The sequence below is a fragment of the Grampus griseus genome, assembly GCF_964374135.1.
Source record: "Grampus griseus genome assembly, chromosome: 10".
Taxonomy (NCBI): domain Eukaryota; kingdom Metazoa; phylum Chordata; class Mammalia; order Artiodactyla; family Delphinidae; genus Grampus; species Grampus griseus.
The window spans coordinates 34148353-34167501 of NC_139004.1; the positions used below are offsets into that span (position 1 = coordinate 34148353).

General features: G+C 54.9%; 2 protein-coding genes across 2 annotated transcripts in view; one reads left to right on the top strand and one right to left on the bottom strand.

The window, feature by feature from the left end:
- MOCS1 (molybdenum cofactor synthesis 1) overlaps positions 1 to 12870 on the top strand; it is a gene marked incomplete at its 3' end in the record, with an annotated part of 35429 nt that extends 22559 nt beyond the window's left edge. Inside the window, 9 exon segments of the mRNA XM_082664849.1 lie at positions 3298 to 3462; positions 5722 to 5783; positions 6075 to 6186; positions 6596 to 6708; positions 7208 to 7318; positions 9550 to 9670; positions 10134 to 10181; positions 12111 to 12236; positions 12239 to 12870. Of these exon segments, the coding sequence (XP_082520975.1) occupies positions 3298 to 3462; positions 5722 to 5783; positions 6075 to 6186; positions 6596 to 6708; positions 7208 to 7318; positions 9550 to 9670; positions 10134 to 10181; positions 12111 to 12236; positions 12239 to 12870 (1490 nt within the window).
- A 3273-nt stretch (positions 12871 to 16143) lies between these two features.
- The window catches only part of DAAM2 (dishevelled associated activator of morphogenesis 2), a 111081-nt gene continuing 108075 nt past the window's right edge, over positions 16144 to 19149 (bottom strand). Inside the window, exons 23-25 of the mRNA XM_082664848.1 lie at positions 18516 to 18647; positions 17257 to 17427; positions 16144 to 17034 (exon numbers count right to left, since the gene is read on the bottom strand). Of these exons, the coding sequence (XP_082520974.1) occupies positions 16813 to 17034; positions 17257 to 17427; positions 18516 to 18647 (525 nt within the window). The 3' untranslated portion in view covers positions 16144 to 16812. The remainder of the gene's footprint in view (positions 17035 to 17256; positions 17428 to 18515; positions 18648 to 19149) is intronic.

Consider the following 19149-nt stretch of genomic DNA (forward strand, 5'->3'; position numbering starts at 1 on the left):
TGCTACGGTGAACATAGGAATGCATATATCTTTTTGAGTTAATGTTTTCACTCTCTTTGGATAAATACCCAGAAGTGGAATTGCTGATCATATGGTTTGTTCTGTTTTTAATTTTTTAAGGAATTTCTGTGCTCTTTTCTATAGTGGCTGCAGCAATTTATATTCCCACCAACAGGGGTTCCCTTTTCTCCACATTCTTTCCAGCACTTGTTTTTTCCTGTCTTTTTGATCATAGCCATTCTAACAAATGTGAAGTGATATCTCATTGTGATTTTGATCTGCATTTCCCTGATGATTAGTAATGTTGAGCACCTTTTCATATACCTATTGGCCATCCGTGTATCTTCTTTGGAAAAATGTCTATTCAGATCCTCTGCCCATTTTTTAATAGGTTTTTTTTTTAGTGTTGAGTTATATGAGTTCTTCATATATTTTGGATATCAACCCTTTATCAGATGTATCATTTGCAAATATCTTCTGCCATTCAGTAGGTGGACTTTCCATTTCGTTTGCTGTGTGGGAGCGTTTTCGTTTGATGTAGCCCCACTTATTTTTGCTTTTGTTGCCTTTGCGTTTGGTGTCCAATCCAAAACATCACCAAGACCAATGTCAGAGGGGCTTACTGCATGTTTCCTCTTAGGAGATTTATGGTTTCAGATCAATATTTAATCCATTTTGAGTTAATTTTTGTGTATGGTATAATATAGTGGTCCAGTTTCATTCATTTGTACTTGGCTATGCAGTTTTCCTGGCACCATTTAGTAAAGAGACTGTCCTTTCCATTCTTGTCTCCTTTGTTGTAAATTAATTGACCATATATGCATGGCTTTATTTCTGGGCTCTATTCTGTTCCATTGATCCATGTGTCTTTTTTTATGACAATACCATACTGTTTTGATTGCTATAGCTTTGTAATATGGTTTGAAATCAGCAAGCGTGATGCTTCCAGCTTTGTTCTTCTTTCTCAAGATTGCTTTGACTATTGAGAGTCTTCTATGGTTCCATACATATTTTAAGATTGTTTGTTCTATATCTGTGAAAAATGCCATTGGAATTTTGATAGGGAATGCATTGAATCTGGAGATTGCTTTGGGTAGTATGGGACATTTTAACAGTATCAATTCTTCTAATCCATGAGCAGAGAATATCTTTCCATTTATCAATATTTGTGTTATCTTCAATTTCTTTCATCAGCATGTTACGGTTTTCAGTGTACAAGTCTTTCACCTCCTTGGTTAAATTGATTCCTAGGTATTTTATTTTTTTTGATGCAATTGTAAGTTGTTTTCTTAATTTCTGTTTCTGATAATTTGTTATTAGTGTATGAAAATGCAATGAATTTTTGCATATTAATTTTGTATCCTGCAACTGTACTGAATTTGTTGATTAGTTCTAATGGTTTTTTGGTGGAGTCTTTGGAGTTTTCTGTGTATAATATCATCTGCAAATAGGGACAGTTTTACCTCCTCCTTTCTGATTTGGATGCCTTTTATTTTTCTTTTCCATTTGCTGTGGCTTGGACTTCCAATACTATGTTGAATAAAAGTGGCACAAGTGACCATCCTTCTCTTGTTCCTGATCTTAGAGGAAAAGCATGTAGCTTTTCACTCTTGTGTAAGATGTTAGCTGTGGGCTTGTCATATATGGTCTCTCTTATGCTGAGGATCATTCCTTCTATACCCACTTTGTTGAGAGTTTTTAATCATGAACTGACGTTGAACTTTATAAAATGTTTTCTCTGGATCTATTGAGATGATCACATGATTTTTATTCTCCAATTTGTTAATGTGATGTGTTACATTGATTGATTTGTGGATGTTGAGTCATCCTTGCATCCCTGGAATAGATCCCATTTGATCGTGGTGTATGATCCTTTTAATGTGTTGTTGAATTTGGTTTCCTAATGATATTTTGTTGAGGATTTTTGCATCTGTGTTTATCTAACTCTGCTTTTTGAAAGAGTCATCTTCTGTTATCTCTGTCCTTTCTTCTTCCTCTTTCACTCTTCTGTTGAGTTGGCCAAAAAGTTCATTTGGATTTTTCTGTAACATCTCACAAAAACCTGAATCTCCTCCCTCTTGTGTCTCCCTCCCACCCTCCCTATCCCACCCCTCTAGGTGGTCACAAAGCACTGAGCTGATCTCCCTGTGCTATGCGGCTGCTTCCCACTAGATATCTGTTTTACATTTGGTAGTATATATAAGTCCATGCCACTCTCTCACTTCATCCCAGCTTACCCTTCCCCCTCCCCATATCACAGCATTCTTTTAAAACGTTTGCTGATTCTTTTTTTTAATGTATATTTTTATTTTTATTTTTGGCTGCATTGGGTCTTCGTTGCTGCACGTGGGCTTTCTCCAGTTGTGGTGAGCGGGGGCTACTCTTCGTTGTGGTACGTGGGTTTCCTATTGCAGTGGCTTCTGTTGTTGTGGAGCACGGGCTCTAGGGCGCGTGGGCTTCAGTAGTTGTGGCGCGAGGGCCCAGTAGTTGTGGCTCACGGGCTCTAGAGCGCAGGCTCAGTAGTTGTGGCGCACGGGCTTAGTGGCTCCGCGGCATGTGGGATCTTCCTGGACCAGGGCTCAAACCCATGTCCCCTGCATTGGCAGGCAGATTCTTAACCACTGCACCACCAGGGAAGCCCATATTTACTGATTCTTAGCTGTGTACTCATTTCAGTGTCCAAGGCTTCTGTTGGCCTGGCTGTCAGTGCTATATCTGTTTATGCTGGTTGCCCCTGAGTTTGTGAAGAAGGGAAGTGAAGTTCTTCTGGACTCCAGGGATCCCGTCTCCTGAGTATCTGCAGCTACTCAGGGCTGCCCCCACCCCCTTCAGCTCGCTTAAGTACTGTAGCCTTGGGGTAGAAGCTGCTGCCTTCCTCCTACTCACAGGCATGGGAGGGAGACCAACGTACCCAACTCATCCATATATAGTTCCCCAGACAGGCAACCTCCTTGACAGGCCCAGGGCCCCTCCTGCTCCTTGCCTAGGTGACTGCTAAGCTGGGCGCAGCTAGTTACCCTCCCAATTTGTATAGAACCGTCTCCAGTGTGCACTTTGGGCGCCGGTCTCCTTGATCCATCTGATCCCGTCAGCACTCTAGCAAGGTGAGCACTCGGTGTTTAATCGTTTGGTTATTTCTTATTCTTATATTTCTTATTAAGCTAAGCCTGGTTAATAGAGGTCCGCAGAGAGCCCCTTTTCCATCCATCTTATCTGGCTCGGAGTTTCTCCTTCCAGCCCTTCTCCTGGCCTCACCAAGAGCAAGAAGGCTAATAGCCCTTGCTGTTCTCTCTCCAGCACAGCTCCACCAGCTGGAAGGGCTGAGGACCATTGGCATCACCACCAACGGCATCAACCTAGCCCGGCTGCTGCCGCAGCTTCAGGAAGCTGGCCTCAGTACCATCAACATCAGCCTGGACACGCTGGTACCAGCCAAGTTTGAGTTCATCGTCCGCAGGAAAGGTGATCACATGGGGTTCACGGTGGACGGTGACCCTCCCAGGCCCTCGTAGCTGGGGAGCTGTGGCCGGTGCAAGGGGCCTGGTCTCCCTCTTGGTGCCTGGGCTATAGCTAAGCCTAGGCATTTACACCTCATCCCTCAGTCTTGCTAAAGGTCCCTCGTCTCTGTAGCCGCACTCTTGGGGACATTTTGGGATCGGATGCTAATGAGCTGTGGTGACCAGCCTCCCCCTACCCTGCCCCCAGTTTGCCCAGGACTGAGAGGGTTTCAAGAACACAGGACATTCCGTTTTAAAACCAAGACAGTCCCTGACAAACTGAGACAAGTTGGTTACCCTGTAGTGAGCTCTGAGGAAATGTGGGGCAGCCTGGGGTGGAAGCAGCTAGCTGCCCTGGGCTTCCAGGGACAGGGCCAGCACTGCCAGCTGAGGGTCCCCCAGCGCCTAAGGATGCTCCCTGAGCCCATCCTGTTGTAAGCCTCTTCCTTCACCCCCTACAGCAAGCACACCCACAGCCTCCTCCTGCCAGGCTCCATCAGAGAGGGTGGCAGTGGAGAGCGGAGGGGCCTGAGCCCCGGGTCTCACTAGGCCAGCGCCCACCATCCGTGGGCCCCAGGTTGGGATGGGAGGTTCTGCACAGGCTCAGATGCCCTTTGATTTGGGGAGGGTGGTGCACTACTGAGGCCTCTCTGGAGGATCAGAGAGATGCCGGGGAGACCCAGCTTTCCTTCTGCTTCTCTGGAAACAGCCTCCAGCTCTCAGCCCCACCTCCTCTTTCCACCGTCCCCCAGCGTGTAACTTCCTGTTTATATTTGGCAGCATGCTGAGGAAGGGCTTGGGCGGGGGGAGTGTCTTTGCCCTCTAAAGGCTGCTCCAGGTGCTGTGGAGGGGACAGACGCACAGGACACTGTTCTGCCTTACAGGCTACGAAGGGCCGAAAGGTGTGATGCCACGGAACCACCTTTGCTTGTCTTGTGCTGTCAGTTCAAGCACTTGCAGAGTGGAAGAGAGAACTCTTTCTCTCTAGGGCTCTCTCCTCCAGCAGGGAGAGACTGGGAGGGCTTCAAGGAGGAGGCATTCATGCTGGCCCTTCAGGAGCCGGGTGGTCAGATCAAGGGAGCTTACTCTGAGGAGGAATGTCAGTCGAGAACCGCAGGGGCTCTGAGGTGGGAAAGTGGAAGGTATAACTGTGAGCTTTACCCAGAGAACCCCCAGCCCCACTTCCCCATGCCCCCTGCCTCCTTGACTCCTTCCTGGAATGAGGATCGGAGACAGTAGATCCTGATGCCAGATCTGCCTTCCCATTCATATCCCTGTGTCCCCTGCCTCCTTTTGGAGGGAGAGGGCTTGACGGAAGAGAGAATTTCTAGATTATCCTAATGGCATTTTGTATAAAAGCTGTACAGTCTTTCCTTTGCCGTCTCTTCCTGCCGTCTTACTCTGAAAATGCTGCAAGGAAACCGTGGAGGCTGGCTGGGGGTGGGGGAGGGGCCGGTATGCCGGAGGCGCTCACATGTTTGGATACATGACTGAGCTGCGGTGGGTTGGAGAAGCCAGCCTGGGATCACATTTACTGCACTAACCACAGAGATAGGAGAGAGCCACGTGCATGGGAATCGCTCACCAGCCCTGGCCCAGCACCTACGCTTAGTAGGTGCTCGGTGAGAATATGAAGAGTGGGTGAACGGTCGGACTGGTGAAGAGCAGGCACCAGGAGGGAGTTGGGGGTCCTGCCTTCTGTGCGAGACCCCCAGCTGAGCCCTGCCTGTCTCTGGACCTCGGTTTCCTCATCTGGGCTATGAGGGGGTTCACCTAGATCAGGGTCCACGCACTACAGCCCACCAGCCAACTCCAGCCCCCTGCCTGGTTTGTTTTTCTTACAGCCTTCGAGCCAAGAATGGATTTTGCAGATAACATTTGCAATGAATTTAATGATAGGGAACATTAACCATGAATACCAATTAAGCAACATATTATCCCTGCAAAAAGAATTCCACTCTTTCATTCTATTCCAGAGTGGTGTTACAAATATTATACTCAATTATTACCATATTCTGAATTTAGTCAATAAAATCTTTATGATGTATATCTACATAATAGCCTCAATTTTGCCTCTTGGCCTCCAGAGCCTGAAATATTTACTCTCTGGTCCCCAGACTCGGCGGTCTCTGAGGTTCCTTGTGGCTCTGGTGCTTTCTATGGGTGTGAGGACGTGGGGGAGAGGAAGGCAGTGCCTGGACCCTGTTCCTCTCCCTCCCCACAGGCTTCCGCAAGGTCATGGAGGGCATCCACAAGGCCATTGAGCTGGGCTACAGTCCTGTGAAGGTGAGGACTTCCTGGCCCCAAGACAGGCCCCAGCCCTGGCCAGTGCACCTGCGGTGTACCCCTCACCACTTCCTGGCCCGCTCCATGCAGCCCTGCCCCCCACTCCCCACGAGGGAGGGGAGAAAACCACTGACCCATGGAATCTTCCAACCCATGGAGAACTGGGGGAGGGACACAAGGAACGGGACCCTGGGTGGAGAGCCTAGGCAGGTGTCAGATCCCCGACAAGGGTCATCCCTGGAAAAGAACGCAGTGGGGATAGCCCTTGTGGTCCTCTTATCCCTGGACCAGGTGAACTGTGTGGTGATGCGAGGCCTGAATGAGGACGAACTCTTGGACTTCGTGGCCTTGACCGAGGGCCTTCCCCTGGACGTGCGCTTCATAGAGTACATGCCCTTTGATGGTCAGTGCCGCAGGGCAGGGTGGGTGGGGGAAGAGGAGGCTGCGCCTGTCGGCAGAGCTGGACCAGAGCCCCGCTGAGAGCACGACGGGGGGCTGTCAAGAACCCTGGGAAAGGCTGAGGAGGGCGGACAAGGTTCGGCTGCCCCTGTGGGTGCTGCTGGCCCCGATACCACTGTGTGTGTAGGAATTTCTCCAGGGGTGGTGGGGAGGGGCCTGGGCAGGCACCGGGGCTGCGATGGGGGTCGGAGGCTTCTCAGAGTGGGCGTGGCTGTGATTCCATCCACTCATTCAGGCACCTTGTGCCCTCCTGGCCTGGCGGCGGAGAACTGGTTCCTGGGCTGTGGGAGGGTGAACTTGAAGCCCCTGGGTCCCTGCATCATGTGACTCAGTAGCTCCCACCCCCAATACAGGCAACAAGTGGAACTTCAAGAAGATGGTCAGCTATAAGGAGATGCTGGACACCCTCAGGCAGCAGTGGCCGGAGCTGGAGAAGCTGCCGGAGGAAGAATCCAGCACAGCCAAGGTTGGCGGGAGGGCAGGGATGGGGCCGGGAGAAAGGTGGTGCTTCCACCCTAGGACGGGAGAGCTGGCAGGGGCTGCTTTGGGGGTGGGGTCAGTGATGCAGGACAGTTCCTTTTAAGCAGGAAGTGTTCCAGGGCCATCATAGCAGCCTCCCTGCTTCACTGACGCAGAAGCAGGCCCGACGTGGGGCAGAGGTTAAGGAACTTGTAGGATGCACTGGACTGAGTGGTGGAGCGGGTGCTTGTCTGGCTCTTCCACGTGGCTGCCCCTGGCCGTGCTGCCCTCAGGTTCCTGCATCTTTAGCAGCCTTTGTTGGGGGCAGGCCAGGTGCAGGCGGAGAGCTCATGGGCTTCATACTGGAGTCTTCTGTTGTCCGAGGGCCTTGGGGGCTGCCTTCTGCAGGGCTCCTGGGGAGAGGGCCGAGAGGTAAGGGCTCTGATGTCAGGGAGAGAGCTGGCACTCAGCTGCCTATCCCCCTCCCCTCTACTGCTCACCCACAGGCCTTTAAAATCCCTGGCTTCCGAGGCCGAGTCAGCTTCATCACGTCCATGTCTGAGCATTTCTGTGGGACGTGCAACCGCTTGCGAATCACAGCTGACGGGAACCTCAAGGTGAGTGTCTCCTTCCCCGTGGGCACCCCTGTCCCCTCTGTGCTCTGTTTATGGCTTCCTACCCGTGCCCCCTGTTTGGAGGTGAGGCTAGCAGGGTACACGGGGTGATGGTGAGATAGTGTCAGAGATGGGAGGATCGTGGGAGCAGCAGATCAAGGTGAACTCGTGGCTTCCGTGGAACCGTCACCCTGGTTCCTTCCTTCCTTGGGTCCCTGGTTGATCAGGAGCCACTCTCCAGGACTCAGTGCTGTGGGAGGGCTGGGCGGGGATCGATGTGCCCTTTTCCCCCAGCCCCCACCCTGGTTGGCCCCTCCCACCAGGCCAGGGGTTCATTCCTGAAACCAGCATCCGTTACTCATATCTAATATCTCATCAGCACATGCTGTGCGTTCAGGCCCAGGGACGGCGGGTGGAAGGGAGGCGTGGACATGCCCATCTTCTGTGAGGCCACAGAGACTCCCTGTGAGACCAAACAAAGAGCTAATGGGTGGCAGCACGGGATTCTTCATCAAATGAGGGGCCGGACAGGCTTCTGGTGGTGAACCTGGAGGGAGCGCACAGGGACCTCAGTGAGCCATGGAGACTGGACGTGGTGGGGGGGAGGTAGTGGTGGGGGAGGATGGATGCGTTCATCCTGATTTGGCCAGGGCAGATTAAAGTCAGCTGTGGGGAGGCCACCTCGTGGAGGGCTTGAGTGACCCCATGCAAGGTGCAGAGTGTGTCCTGTTGACAGGAGGACACTGGGCAGAGTTTTTATACAAGGTGGGGAGCAAGATCCCCGATTCATGTTTTAGGAAGAATAACTCCCAGGTTGAATTTGGAAATAGAAAGACAGTTAAATGGCCACTTCGTGATGTTCCAGATATGTAAGAGTTAAGGTGAAGGTGGGAAGGAAGAGTGAAAGAACTTGGAGCTGCAGGTGTGGGTGGAGAGAGAGGCTCCGGGCTGTCTGGTCAGCTCTGGGATCTGCTTGGGATCGGGGGCTTGCTGGTGGCTGGGTTTGGGCCGTCAGGCTGGACACCCGATAGGAACTGTGCGGCAGGTTGTTATAAAGCGAGGGTGTCTTCTGGGCTGGAGGCACAGGACTGAGTGGACAGTCGGTGGTAACTGTGTCAGTCAGTCCCCTCCACCCCGCTGCGGGAAGTGGAGGGAGGATTCTAAGGAGAATGTGAGGAAGAGGCTGTTTATAGCGCAGGGTTAAGGGGACCTGTAAGGGCACTGGATGAGCAGCAGCAAACTGCTGTCCCACCCCTGGGAGGAAGGGGCAGGGGAGGAGTTGGCGTCACTGGGCTCCCAGGAGAGCTGGAGCGGCCGCCTGGCTGGGGCTGTGGTTGTGGCCGGAAGCACCACTGCCGAGAAGTGCCCGGCCTTTCTCTGCTCTCACCTTCTGACCTCCCATCAGCCAAACCCAGGCAGAAGCCAGCAGGAGGGGGGCTCTGGTTGCAGAAGAGGGCAGAGAGTGGGGGCTGGTGGGGAGCGAGGAAGGGGGACTGACCAGCACGGGGGAGTGGGTGTCTCTTCCGCTTAGCTCTCGTTCATGTCTTCTCTGATGGTGTCTGCTTGTCACCCGTGCTTCTGTGCCCACAGCTCCCTGCACGGGGCTGACACTTGGTAGGTGCTTTGTGGGGCTTCCCGCCTTCTGGGACTGCCCCATCCACCCCGAGCCCCCCAGAGCTCCCAGCCTCTCCCAGAGTCAGGGGAGCATCGAGTCAAGTTTGAATGACCTCAGGCTGCCGTCTCCACCAGCCCTCTGCTGTTCAGCCCCGAGTCAGGGCCAGGCGGGCAGGGTCCGGGAGCAAAGGGACTGGAAGAGGATGGAGGGGAAATGGATGTCCGTGCCGGGGCTCAGCTCCCACTGACTGGGGTCCGTTCTCATGCAGTGAAGAGGCCTTTGCGTGGAATGTCTCAGGAGAGGGTGTGGATCTAGACTTTCATGTGCTGTATCTGTCGGCAGTTATTTGGTATTTTTCAAGCACGCACCACGCGCTGAAGGAAACATGACCGGAAGTCAGATGATGCAGGCCTTGGGGTGTCTGCTTTTGCCTCCTGCCCTTCCAGCCCCTCCGACTCCTCCATCTAGCACTTTCGGCCCCTCATTGCAGGAAGACCTGCTTTGAGTATGACCAGCCATGGGAGGCCCTCGTGCCCAGCCCAGGGGGGCTCCAAGGATGGGGGCCAAGGCTCAGGATGAGGGGGGCATGTTGGCCTCACCTGCAATGTGATCTCTCCAGGTCTGCCTCTTTGGGAACTCAGAGGTATCTCTACGGGATCACCTGCGGGCGGGGGCCTCTGAGGAGGAGCTGCTGCGCATCATTGGGGCTGCCGTGGGCAGGAAGAAGCGGCAGCATGCAGGTGAGGGGGCGGGGAGGCCAGGCTGGGCGGTGAGTGGGCCACTGTCAGCAGGAGGGAGGTCTGTAGTGAGCCAGTGGCACTCAGTGTGGTCCGTGCTCTCCGTCACTTCTGCTGGACCTCTAGACTTGGGGTGCAGTGATGCTTCTCCTGCACAGGACGGGGGGCCCCACATTCTCTCAGGCTGTTTCATTGGGTGGTGGAGAAAGAGGGGTGTCATTGCCCCTCTCTCATCCCTGACAGGGAGGGCAGGGTCCTGGCATCCAAAAACTGTCATGGGCTCCATCATGGGCGACCTTGCAGTGTACGGCGGGGGTTTTTTGTCGGGCTGCGGTAGGTGAGTGCGTGTCCACGGGGCTGTCATACCTCTGTGTCCATCGTTCGTTTCAGTGAACTCTTTTCCCCGCCCTCTTTCTCTCCCCGCTTCCCTGCTCTCCTCTCCCCCCCCATCCTTCCCTCGCCCCAGGCATGTTCAATATTTCCCAGATGAAGAACCGGCCCATGATCCTCATCGGTGGGTGACCCATCAGTACGTAACCACTCACCCTTGTCGGGGGGGTCCCGTGGGGTGGGGCCCCTGCCGTAGGCGCCCCCCCACCCTGATCCTGCACTTCATCCTGAGGTTCTCATCCTTCACCTTTTCCTACCCCTCCAAGCCTTTACTGTGGCTTTTCTTCCCTTCCCTGGCTCCCTCTTACTGTACATGCCACAGAAATCATCGTTCTGTCTCACCAGAAATCGGGTCGGGGGGGTCCTCCAGGTTTATGATCGCTATGTTAGTTGTCCCCTGAAAATGGAGCTTCTGGGTAAGAGAGATCTTGTCCTAGGCTTTAGAATCTCCCAGCTTGGATACAGTCACAGGCGTCCCTTCCCTTCTGTCCTGTGGGTCAATTCACGTGCGTGTCTGGACCATTAGTGCCCGTTGGTCCTTGTGTTGTTATGCTTCTGTGTGGGCAGCGCTTAGGCAGCAAGCTAAGAGTGCTACTCAGCTTCCTAGGGAGGACACAGCCAGGATCTCAACTGCCTAATTCCTTAACTCCCGGGAACTTACGGGCCCAGGGCGTCTCTTATGTGCATAGGATGCTTCAAACAGAAACACCTTTTTATTGAGCCACATGTGGTCTCTAACCCTGGGGAACTGGCTGGTCCATGCGGAGCTTTGGGGATGCTGTTATCTCTCTGGTGCATGCCCAGGCTAGAGCAGGGGAGGCCTCGCCCCCTTGGCCACAGCCAGATCTGGGCCCCTGAATTGTGCCCTAAGCAAGAGGAAGCAGTGAGAAGACCAGGGGAAGGGATTCTTTTCCTCCAGCACTTGGAGCAGAGAGCCCTGAGGCATGTGGGCTGGAGTGGGCCAGAGACAGCCCAGGGACCACACCAGCCACCCAGAGAAGGAAGGGCGGCTCACCACAGCATGCCATCGGGAAGAAAACTGTGTCACCTCTCTTCTGCCGTCACCTCCACCATCCTCATCCTCTTGTGTTGGGCCTTGACCCATGCTGACACGCCTTGATGGCAAGGAGTGGGGGGTGCCTTGATAATTGTACCTCTGACACTGACAAGGTAGGGGGGCTAGAGCATGATGGAAAGCTAGAGGTTGGGAGGCCTAATTGCTTCAGAAGGAATAATAATACTCTCAAGGATATAGAGTAACTAAAGTGGTCTGATCTCTATAAAACCAGGAGTTGCCTAGAACAGGGCCTCTTAGACTTTCACGTGCCTGTGACTCCCTTAGGGATCTTGTTATTTCAGATTCGGATTCGGGAGGCCCGGGCTGCATCTCTTTTAACAGTCCTCACATGGTGCTGGCGCTGGCAGTCCCTGGACCACCTTTGAGTAACAAGAGCCTACAAGGTCCCTGAGGCCCCTGGGACCATTCAGAGCATCCTGTTGCTTTGTGTATGCTTCTCACCTGCTTGAGATATTGTTGAAATAGACTAAATATTTACCTTAGTGTGTTGCCTATAAACTATATGATTTCTCTTAGCCCTTCCCGGAGAATGTGAAGATGAGAGTAACTAATTGGTAATTCAGGCGGAGGCCTCGCTATCGTTTTAAGAAAATGAAGGGACAGAGCAGTCATCTGATCGAGGCTTCAGTCTTCAGACCTTAGGTGTTTCTTAAGAGAACTTGGGCAACAGGAAAGTTGTGAGGAGGGGAGCCCAGGTGGGAGCACCCACAGAGCCCACTGCAGGGCAGGCAGAGCCTGCGGGACCCTGGCCCTGTGCACCTCCTGGCGAGGAGGGCTGCACGTGTTTATTCCGGGGGCCCCTCTCTGTGTATCATCGCTTTTCTCTCTCTCCTCGCTGTGCTCTTTGCCCCTCATTCCCCTTTCCCCAGTGTGAACGGGAGAACTCGGGGTTTGGTGGGGAGAGGCTTGGGGAGGGAGGTGGGAAAAGACCTACCTTTTGGACTGAGCCTTTCTTCTCTTTCCTTTTCCTTCCAGAGTTATTTTTGATGTGCCAAGATTCCCCACCAGCCATTCCAAGCATCTCCTTCAGGGACTCCCTCCATGTTCAGGGTCTGAGGCACAGAGTGAGTTTCTCCAGCCAGACGGTGACTTTGTGGAAAGGGGGCTGGCCCCCCAGATCCCTCACCTCGCCCAGTGGTGGCTGGCATCTGGGCTCCCTCAGAGACATTACAGTTCCCACCTCGACTCAGATGCCAACCCAAAGTGCCTTAGCCCAGAGCCCCGGGCTCCTGCCACCCCATCAGGACCTCTGCCCACCTCAGACCAACTGACCCACGTGGACAGGGAAGGACAGGCGGCTATGGTAGACGTGGGTGGGAAGCCAGACACAGAGCGGGTGGCCGTGGCCTCAGCCGTGGTCCTCCTGGGGCCTGTGGCCTACAAGCTCGTCCAGGAGAACCAGCTAAAGAAGGGAGACGCCCTGGTGGTGGCCCAGCTGGCAGGCATCCAGGCGGCCAAGCTGACCAGCCAGCTGATCCCGCTGTGCCACCACGTGGCCCTGAGCCACGTCCAGGTGCAGCTGGAGCTGGACAGCACACGCCACGCCGTGGTGGTCCGGGCGTCTTGCCGGGCTCGGGGCCCCACTGGGGTGGAGATGGAGGCCCTGACCTCCGCTGCCGTGGCCGCCCTCGCCCTGTATGACATGTGCAAGGCTGTCAGCAGGGACATCGTGTTGGCGGAGATCAAGCTCGTCAGCAAGACCGGGGGTCAGCGGGGGGACTTCCATCGGACGTAGAGCTCCTGCCCCCTCTCACCCCTGGCCCAGCGAGGTCAAGAGATGGGATGAGATTTCAGCCAAGGGAAAGATGTCAAGTTCCTTTCACCCCGCCACCAGTTACCTTCAACCGGTAGGAACCCCAGGTCAGCCCACCCCTCTACTGCTCGATGACCTACACTGACCTGCGAGGTTTCCTTTCTTCCGAGAGGAAACCAGCAGGCCCGTCAGCCTTCCTGGACCCTAAGGTCGTGGGAGGGGGCTGGCCACAGCAAGCAAGGCTAGATAACCCCCGAATCACACTGAGTGACTTGTGGACTCTCTCCGACAGTTGAGCCCATAACCTCCCCTTCTCTCTTGGGTTTCCTCTTCTCCTTCCTTCCCCGGGAGGGAACCAAGGGCTCCCAAGCAGGGGCCTCGTGGGCCACAGCCCTGAGGCCTCCTGACCAAGCACACCTCCCACACCTGCCCCGCGCACGGCCTTTCCACCTGCACCCCTTCGTCCTGGGACACACCAGGGGAGGAGGAGCAATGGAGCTTGCCTTCACCCACACGGTGCACCAAATAAAGCCACGATGCCCATTTGGGGGATGCAAGAATGAGGACTGTGTCTGTGCCGAGGGCACCGAGCCGCCGTGATGGCAGGCCCACCCCTCAACCCAACGCCCCCTGGGGGAAGAGGAGCAGGAGAGACGCTGGAAAAGCAAAGCGGCGTGTTCTCCGTGCACCCCGCCTTCCCTGGGGGAGAAGGCAGGAGTGGAGAGGGAGGCCCAGAGATGCAGCATCTCCAGTAGCACCGTCAGGTAGGGGTGTCTGAAGCCCATCCCGTCGCCGGCTGGTAGAGGTCACGGGGTGCAATTAGAGGCTCCCGGTTTACACAGCCCCAAACGCTGGACGCGCTTGCGGGGTTCTCTCGGTGTGGGTAGGTGTCTAGCTCTAGCCTCACTCCCCCGGCCCCCCGCCTGCCTTTCCTCTGGCCCTGCACCCAGGTGTGCTGGCAAATGCTTAACAACTAGCTCTTGGAAAAGCAAAAAAGGCCAACTTCCATGGTCTAAGTCCTCCCACCTTGGCCGATTTCAAGCTACCGTATGACGTGAACTGGCTTGCGGAATTCCTGAGGATGTCACAGTCGGGGCTCGCAGAGCGGGTAGGATCTGCTTCCAACACACCATGGGCTATGCCGCTCCCCAGCACGCCTCACGTCCCAGCGTGGGAAGAAGGCATAAGTTTCAAGGCCGGTTAGGTAGGGGTGGCACGGATTTAATATTTTTTAGTATTACAATATATTCTATAAAAAAGGTGCAGGCGAAAAGGACGCTGCAGAATTTATACATTAGCCTCATTTGTCATCTGAAACAGCTGGTGAGAACAGCCTTGGCGTGGAGGCGGTAGAGGTGGGGGGCGGGGGTGGTCACGGCTCCCCCAAAGGGTGGAAAGGGAATAGGGTTGGGGAAGAGCCTGGACCAGACCCTTCCCCATTCACCCGGAGAATTTTCTCCTCCCGCCGCCCTAAACACGCCTCCCTTCCCTCACAGGGGAGGGGGAGCAGGTGTTGCTGCTGAGAAGGGGACAGTTTGCATCAGATTAACTGAATTTTACGCTGTACACAAAATTAGCTGGAGAAATGAACCCAAAGGTGGCAGGAAGGGCACCTGGGAACGACCAAGGGACAAATACAACAGGCGTCAACGTTTAGCACATCAAGGACCAACTCAGCTGTCTCCAAGGCACCAGCACTTCTTGCTGAGTCAGCCGTGATGGTCTGTGGTCCAAGGCACTGTTGGCGATCTGGCTACAGTGGCGTCTGGTGTCAGAGCCACTGGCCAGATCTAGAAAAATAATAAATAGAGAAAGCAAAATCTTTAGAGGTGAGAAGCCTGAGCCCTGGAACAATCAATATACGTGTCCTCTGTAAACAGTTAAACCGAACTGTGCTTTTCTGTGGATCCAGCGTGTCTCGAACGTCTTCCATGTTCCTTCTTCCCTGGTGCGTATCCAGCCTTCCACGGTGGGTGGGAATACCGGGGTTTGGGCAGGCCTGTTGGCTAGACGTGGAGCCCTCCCTATTCCCGGTCCCAGTGGGTGAGGTGGACTTCGGCCCGGCCAGTCTGGGGGAGGACCCTGCGAGGTCCCACCACAACCTTCCCATTGTCCCAATGCCGGCTTCTTCCAGCGGGGGCTTTGTGGGTATCACACAGCTCTGCGGCCACTCTTCCTGGTAAGCCTTCACCTTACCCACACCTGGACTCCAGGATGGCTGCTTCACACCGGTCCCCACCAGGCTTACACTTGCTCAATCCTCCCCCTTGAACCAACACCCATGTTGGGCTCAGCAACCCTGTGTTTCTTCCCCTGCAGCTACTATGGTCCCACCCCCAGAAAAGATAGGCAGCTGAAGAGTGGGCCCAGCCCACCAGTCTGTCCACTGGCAATAACCCTGAGCTGGAGGAGGAGGTCAGAAGGTGAGAAACACAAAAGGGAAGGGCAGGAGGATAGAAGGGCAGGGAGCCTGTTGATGTGGGGTTGTAGGGAGGATCAGGCAGGTCTCACAGATACAGAGGATGAGGGGTTAACTCTGGGGGGTTGGAAATGTATTAAAAATGAGCCTTGATGGAGTTCAGCTCACCTCTGTCCTTTTAGAAAATTTGTGTAGATACCAGCCATCATCCTGCCCCAGAAGGACAGCTCCTGGTGGACAGAATGAAGGTGAGAACGGACAGGAGAACCAGAATGAAAGTCGGCTGAACCAAGTCGGGTCCCAGAGCTGGGGGCGGGGGGTGGGACCCCCCTCAGCTTTCCACCCTGCCTTCTCTGGGCCTGCCCCCCATCTGAATGCCCCTGAGGCGGTCCCCTTACTCCCTTAGAGGTGGCACGTAACTGCAGAGGGCAGCTCTTGCCCTTGGAGCCCTCGGAACCGATGCCCCAGGGCCAACCTCAGCCAGACGAACGCAGTTGGAAGTGTCTCCTGCAGGCTGGACAGAGCAGGAGGTCACTGTGCCTTCTGCTCAGTGGCAGATGTCAGACGAGTACGGGGTCCGAGTAGTGTTCAGTGGTAACCCAGGCGCTCTGGGTGGAGCCATTCAGGTGCTGCCCTCTGGAACCCCTAGCCAACGTGTGAGGTCACTGTCTCGCTTCAAGACAACGGTCAGGTGGTACAGGGTGGGGAAGGACAGTTTCATTCCAGGGTCCCTGTGCCCAGCGTACGAGGTGTGGTGATGAATGGGGTCTTCTTCCTTGAACCCCTTCCCTTACCAGATCCATCAAGTACCTGATAGTGAGCCCTAGTCGTGGGAACCCAAAGGTGAGTTTTCCGGGATTCTGGATTAGTATAGGATGGAGATGGCAGGAGGGAAGGGAGAGAAACTTAAGACATGCAAGAGGGGCCAGAGGGCTTGCGATGTAGGAAACAGGCACTGTCACCCTGTCCTGATGACTTGGTCCCTGCAGACTCCCAGCATCTTTTTTTTTCCTGGAACACATCTAGCTAGCATATGTCATGCCTCTTCCTTTCAATAGGAAACTTCGCCCCATATCAACGTTCCATTAAGCCTACTCTTGAGAGATGGGAGCCTGGATGCCCCCGCCCGTTACTCCCCACGGCACGTGAAATCTAGACGAGGTCCGTGGACCTCTCTCCAGGCTAGAGATGGGACAGCTCTGTGCCAACATTTGGGTGTCCGTGCTGGGGGTCAGGGAGCAGGGCCGGCCCGGGATGGCCAAGTCCGCCTCAAAGAGTGACCCCTGGGGCCAGGGTGCAGGAAGAATGATGGGAAGAGGAGATGAGGGGAGCCCCTTCAGGTGGGGAGACACCGGGTCCTGCCACGTAGCCCCGCCCCCAGGACCCAGCCCAGGGCTCTAAATCCAGCACCGAATTGTGTAAGTGTCACTAGCACGGCCTCCTCCACTCCGCTGCCCTGGGCCCATCCCTGTCTCCCAGCCTCCCGCTGCGGCCAGTCCCCCAGGTCAATAATTTAGCCTGTTTATGGCCCGCTCCCGGGTGGCTTCCAGGGCCTGGCTCCCTGATCGCTTGCGGCTGCGTTTGAGTTTGCACAAGTCCTTGTCGAAAACTTCGCCCGAGCGCAGGGCTGACACCAGGTCATCAAACTCGCCGCCCTCGTCCAGCGCGCTGCTCGCGTGCACCTTCCGCTGGCGCTGCCACCGCTCCCGCTCTCGCTGCTCCTTCAGCTGGAAGGGCGAGGAGGGCGGGTGAGAGGCCGCGGCCCAGCACATCCACCGCGGTCCAGGCCACAGACACCTGCCCTCCTTCGCGGGTTGACGCCTGGGCTGGGCTGGGTCTACCAAGTGGCCCCACTTTCCTCCTTGCGAGGGCACCCTGAGCCTCCCGCCGCCCACGCGCTCTCCACTCCCTCAGCCTTGCTCAGACCCAGGCCCCAGCAGCACCCTCACCATGGCCTCCATGCGCGCCCGTCGTTCCTCCTCCTCCTTCCTTCTCCGCGTGGCCTCCAGGTCCTGCCGGGCCTCCGAGAAGGCCTGCAGGAAGGTGTCGAAGATGCCGAAGAATTCATCCGGCTGCATCTTGCTGTCCTGCTCCCCAAAGTGCATCAGGGCCTTGGAGAACTGTCGAAGAGAAGGGTTGGTGGAGAGTCGCCCCCGAGCCTGGTGGGCAGTTGAGTTCCAGCCAGAGCAGAGCTCATCCAGGTGGGGGGACTTGGGGGGGGCAGGGCTAGAGAAGGGAGCCCCCCCCCCACGTCATCAGGGTAAGGACAAGGCTGAAGGAAGGAAAGGCTTGAGGCTGACACCTGGGAGGTGGGAGACCCAGGCTGACTGACAGAGGCTGCCCAGAGTGACCTCTGGGTCTGTTAGGGTGTAGGTACGGGACCAGGAGCTGCAGACCTTGGGAAGCACTTCCTAAGGTCAGGACCACAAGGATGTCAGATCATCTAGTTATCGGGCTAGTTATTTAACCCCTCTGTGCCTCGGTTTCTTCCCCATTGTAAAATGGGGATAATAATAGGACCTACTTTATACTGTTGGGGGGGGTGTTAAATGAGTTAGTGATGCAGAGTGCTAGCTAGCTACCTGCCTGGCACTATTACTGAGAGCTACCATCTCTAATTCAACCTACTGAAAACCCTCTAAGAAAGCCCTCACTACTCTAAGTGTGCTCCCTGGGCCAGCGGCATGGGTGTTTCCCGGGAGCTGGTTAGAAAGGCTGAATCTCAGGCTCCACCCCCGACCTCCTGAATGGGGACCCACATCTCAATAAGACTCCCACAGTTGGGGTCCAGAGGCGTGTCAGAGTGCAAAGCAGGAAGAGGCAGAGCAACCGAGAGCAAAGCTAGGCTCCGGAGTCAGGCTTCTAAGCCAGCTCTGTCTGTCACAGCTGGGCAACCCTGGGCAAGTTACTTAACGTCTGTGGATCTCAGTGCACGTATCTGTGGAATGGGATAATAGCCTTTCAACAAACCCAGAAGGTAGGCGGTGAGACAGAGGATGGAAAACACTTCATGGGGTGCCTGACATCTGGTCAATAGACTGTGAACATTGCAACAGCGTTGCTGTCGCTTTTCTTGTAGGAGTGAGGAAACCCTTTCTCCTCAAAGCTCTGTGCCTCTGGGTGTGTCCCTTCTGGGCCACCTGTGGTAGGACCAGTGAAGACAGAGGGGTGGGGGTGGGGTCAGCCTGGGGGCTTGGGGCGCCCTTACCTTGGCCCTGGCTTCATTGAGCTGGTCCTCCAGCTCTGAGAAGCTGAAGCTGGAGACCGTGATGAAGTCGCTCATGACCGGGACAAACCTGTCCTTTGGATCCCATGCCTGGCGTTTCTGATATTCCAGCTCCTGAGGAGGGAGAGCCAAGTGCTGGTCAGACCAGTGCCAGGACGAGAGTCAGGAATGCTGGGACTCACCACGTCCTCCACCCTCCTTGCCAATCGCAGGACACTGAGCCTTCCTTTGGAAGAGGGTACACCCTGGGTCTCAAATTCTAAGGGTGGCAAAGATTGTGAGGTATCAACCAGTACCCCCTGCCTCTATGCTTCCCTCGCCCCTGCTGCCATATTTCTTTCTCTAGATCCTGCTACCCAAAGCGTGGTCTGGGACCAGCAGCGTGAAATTTTAAGAAGCAGGCTCTCAGGCCCCATTCAGAATTAGAATCTGCATTTTAACAAGACCCTTGGGTGATTTGTGTGCCGATTAAAGTGTGAGATGCATTTCCAAATCTCCCAGTTGACGTGATGCTGCTGGTTCATGGTCCACGGACCACATTTTGGGTAGCACTTTAAAGGGCTATAAATTAGAAAGCAGCCCCCTGCCCCGTCCCCCCACTGCCATAATGGCAACA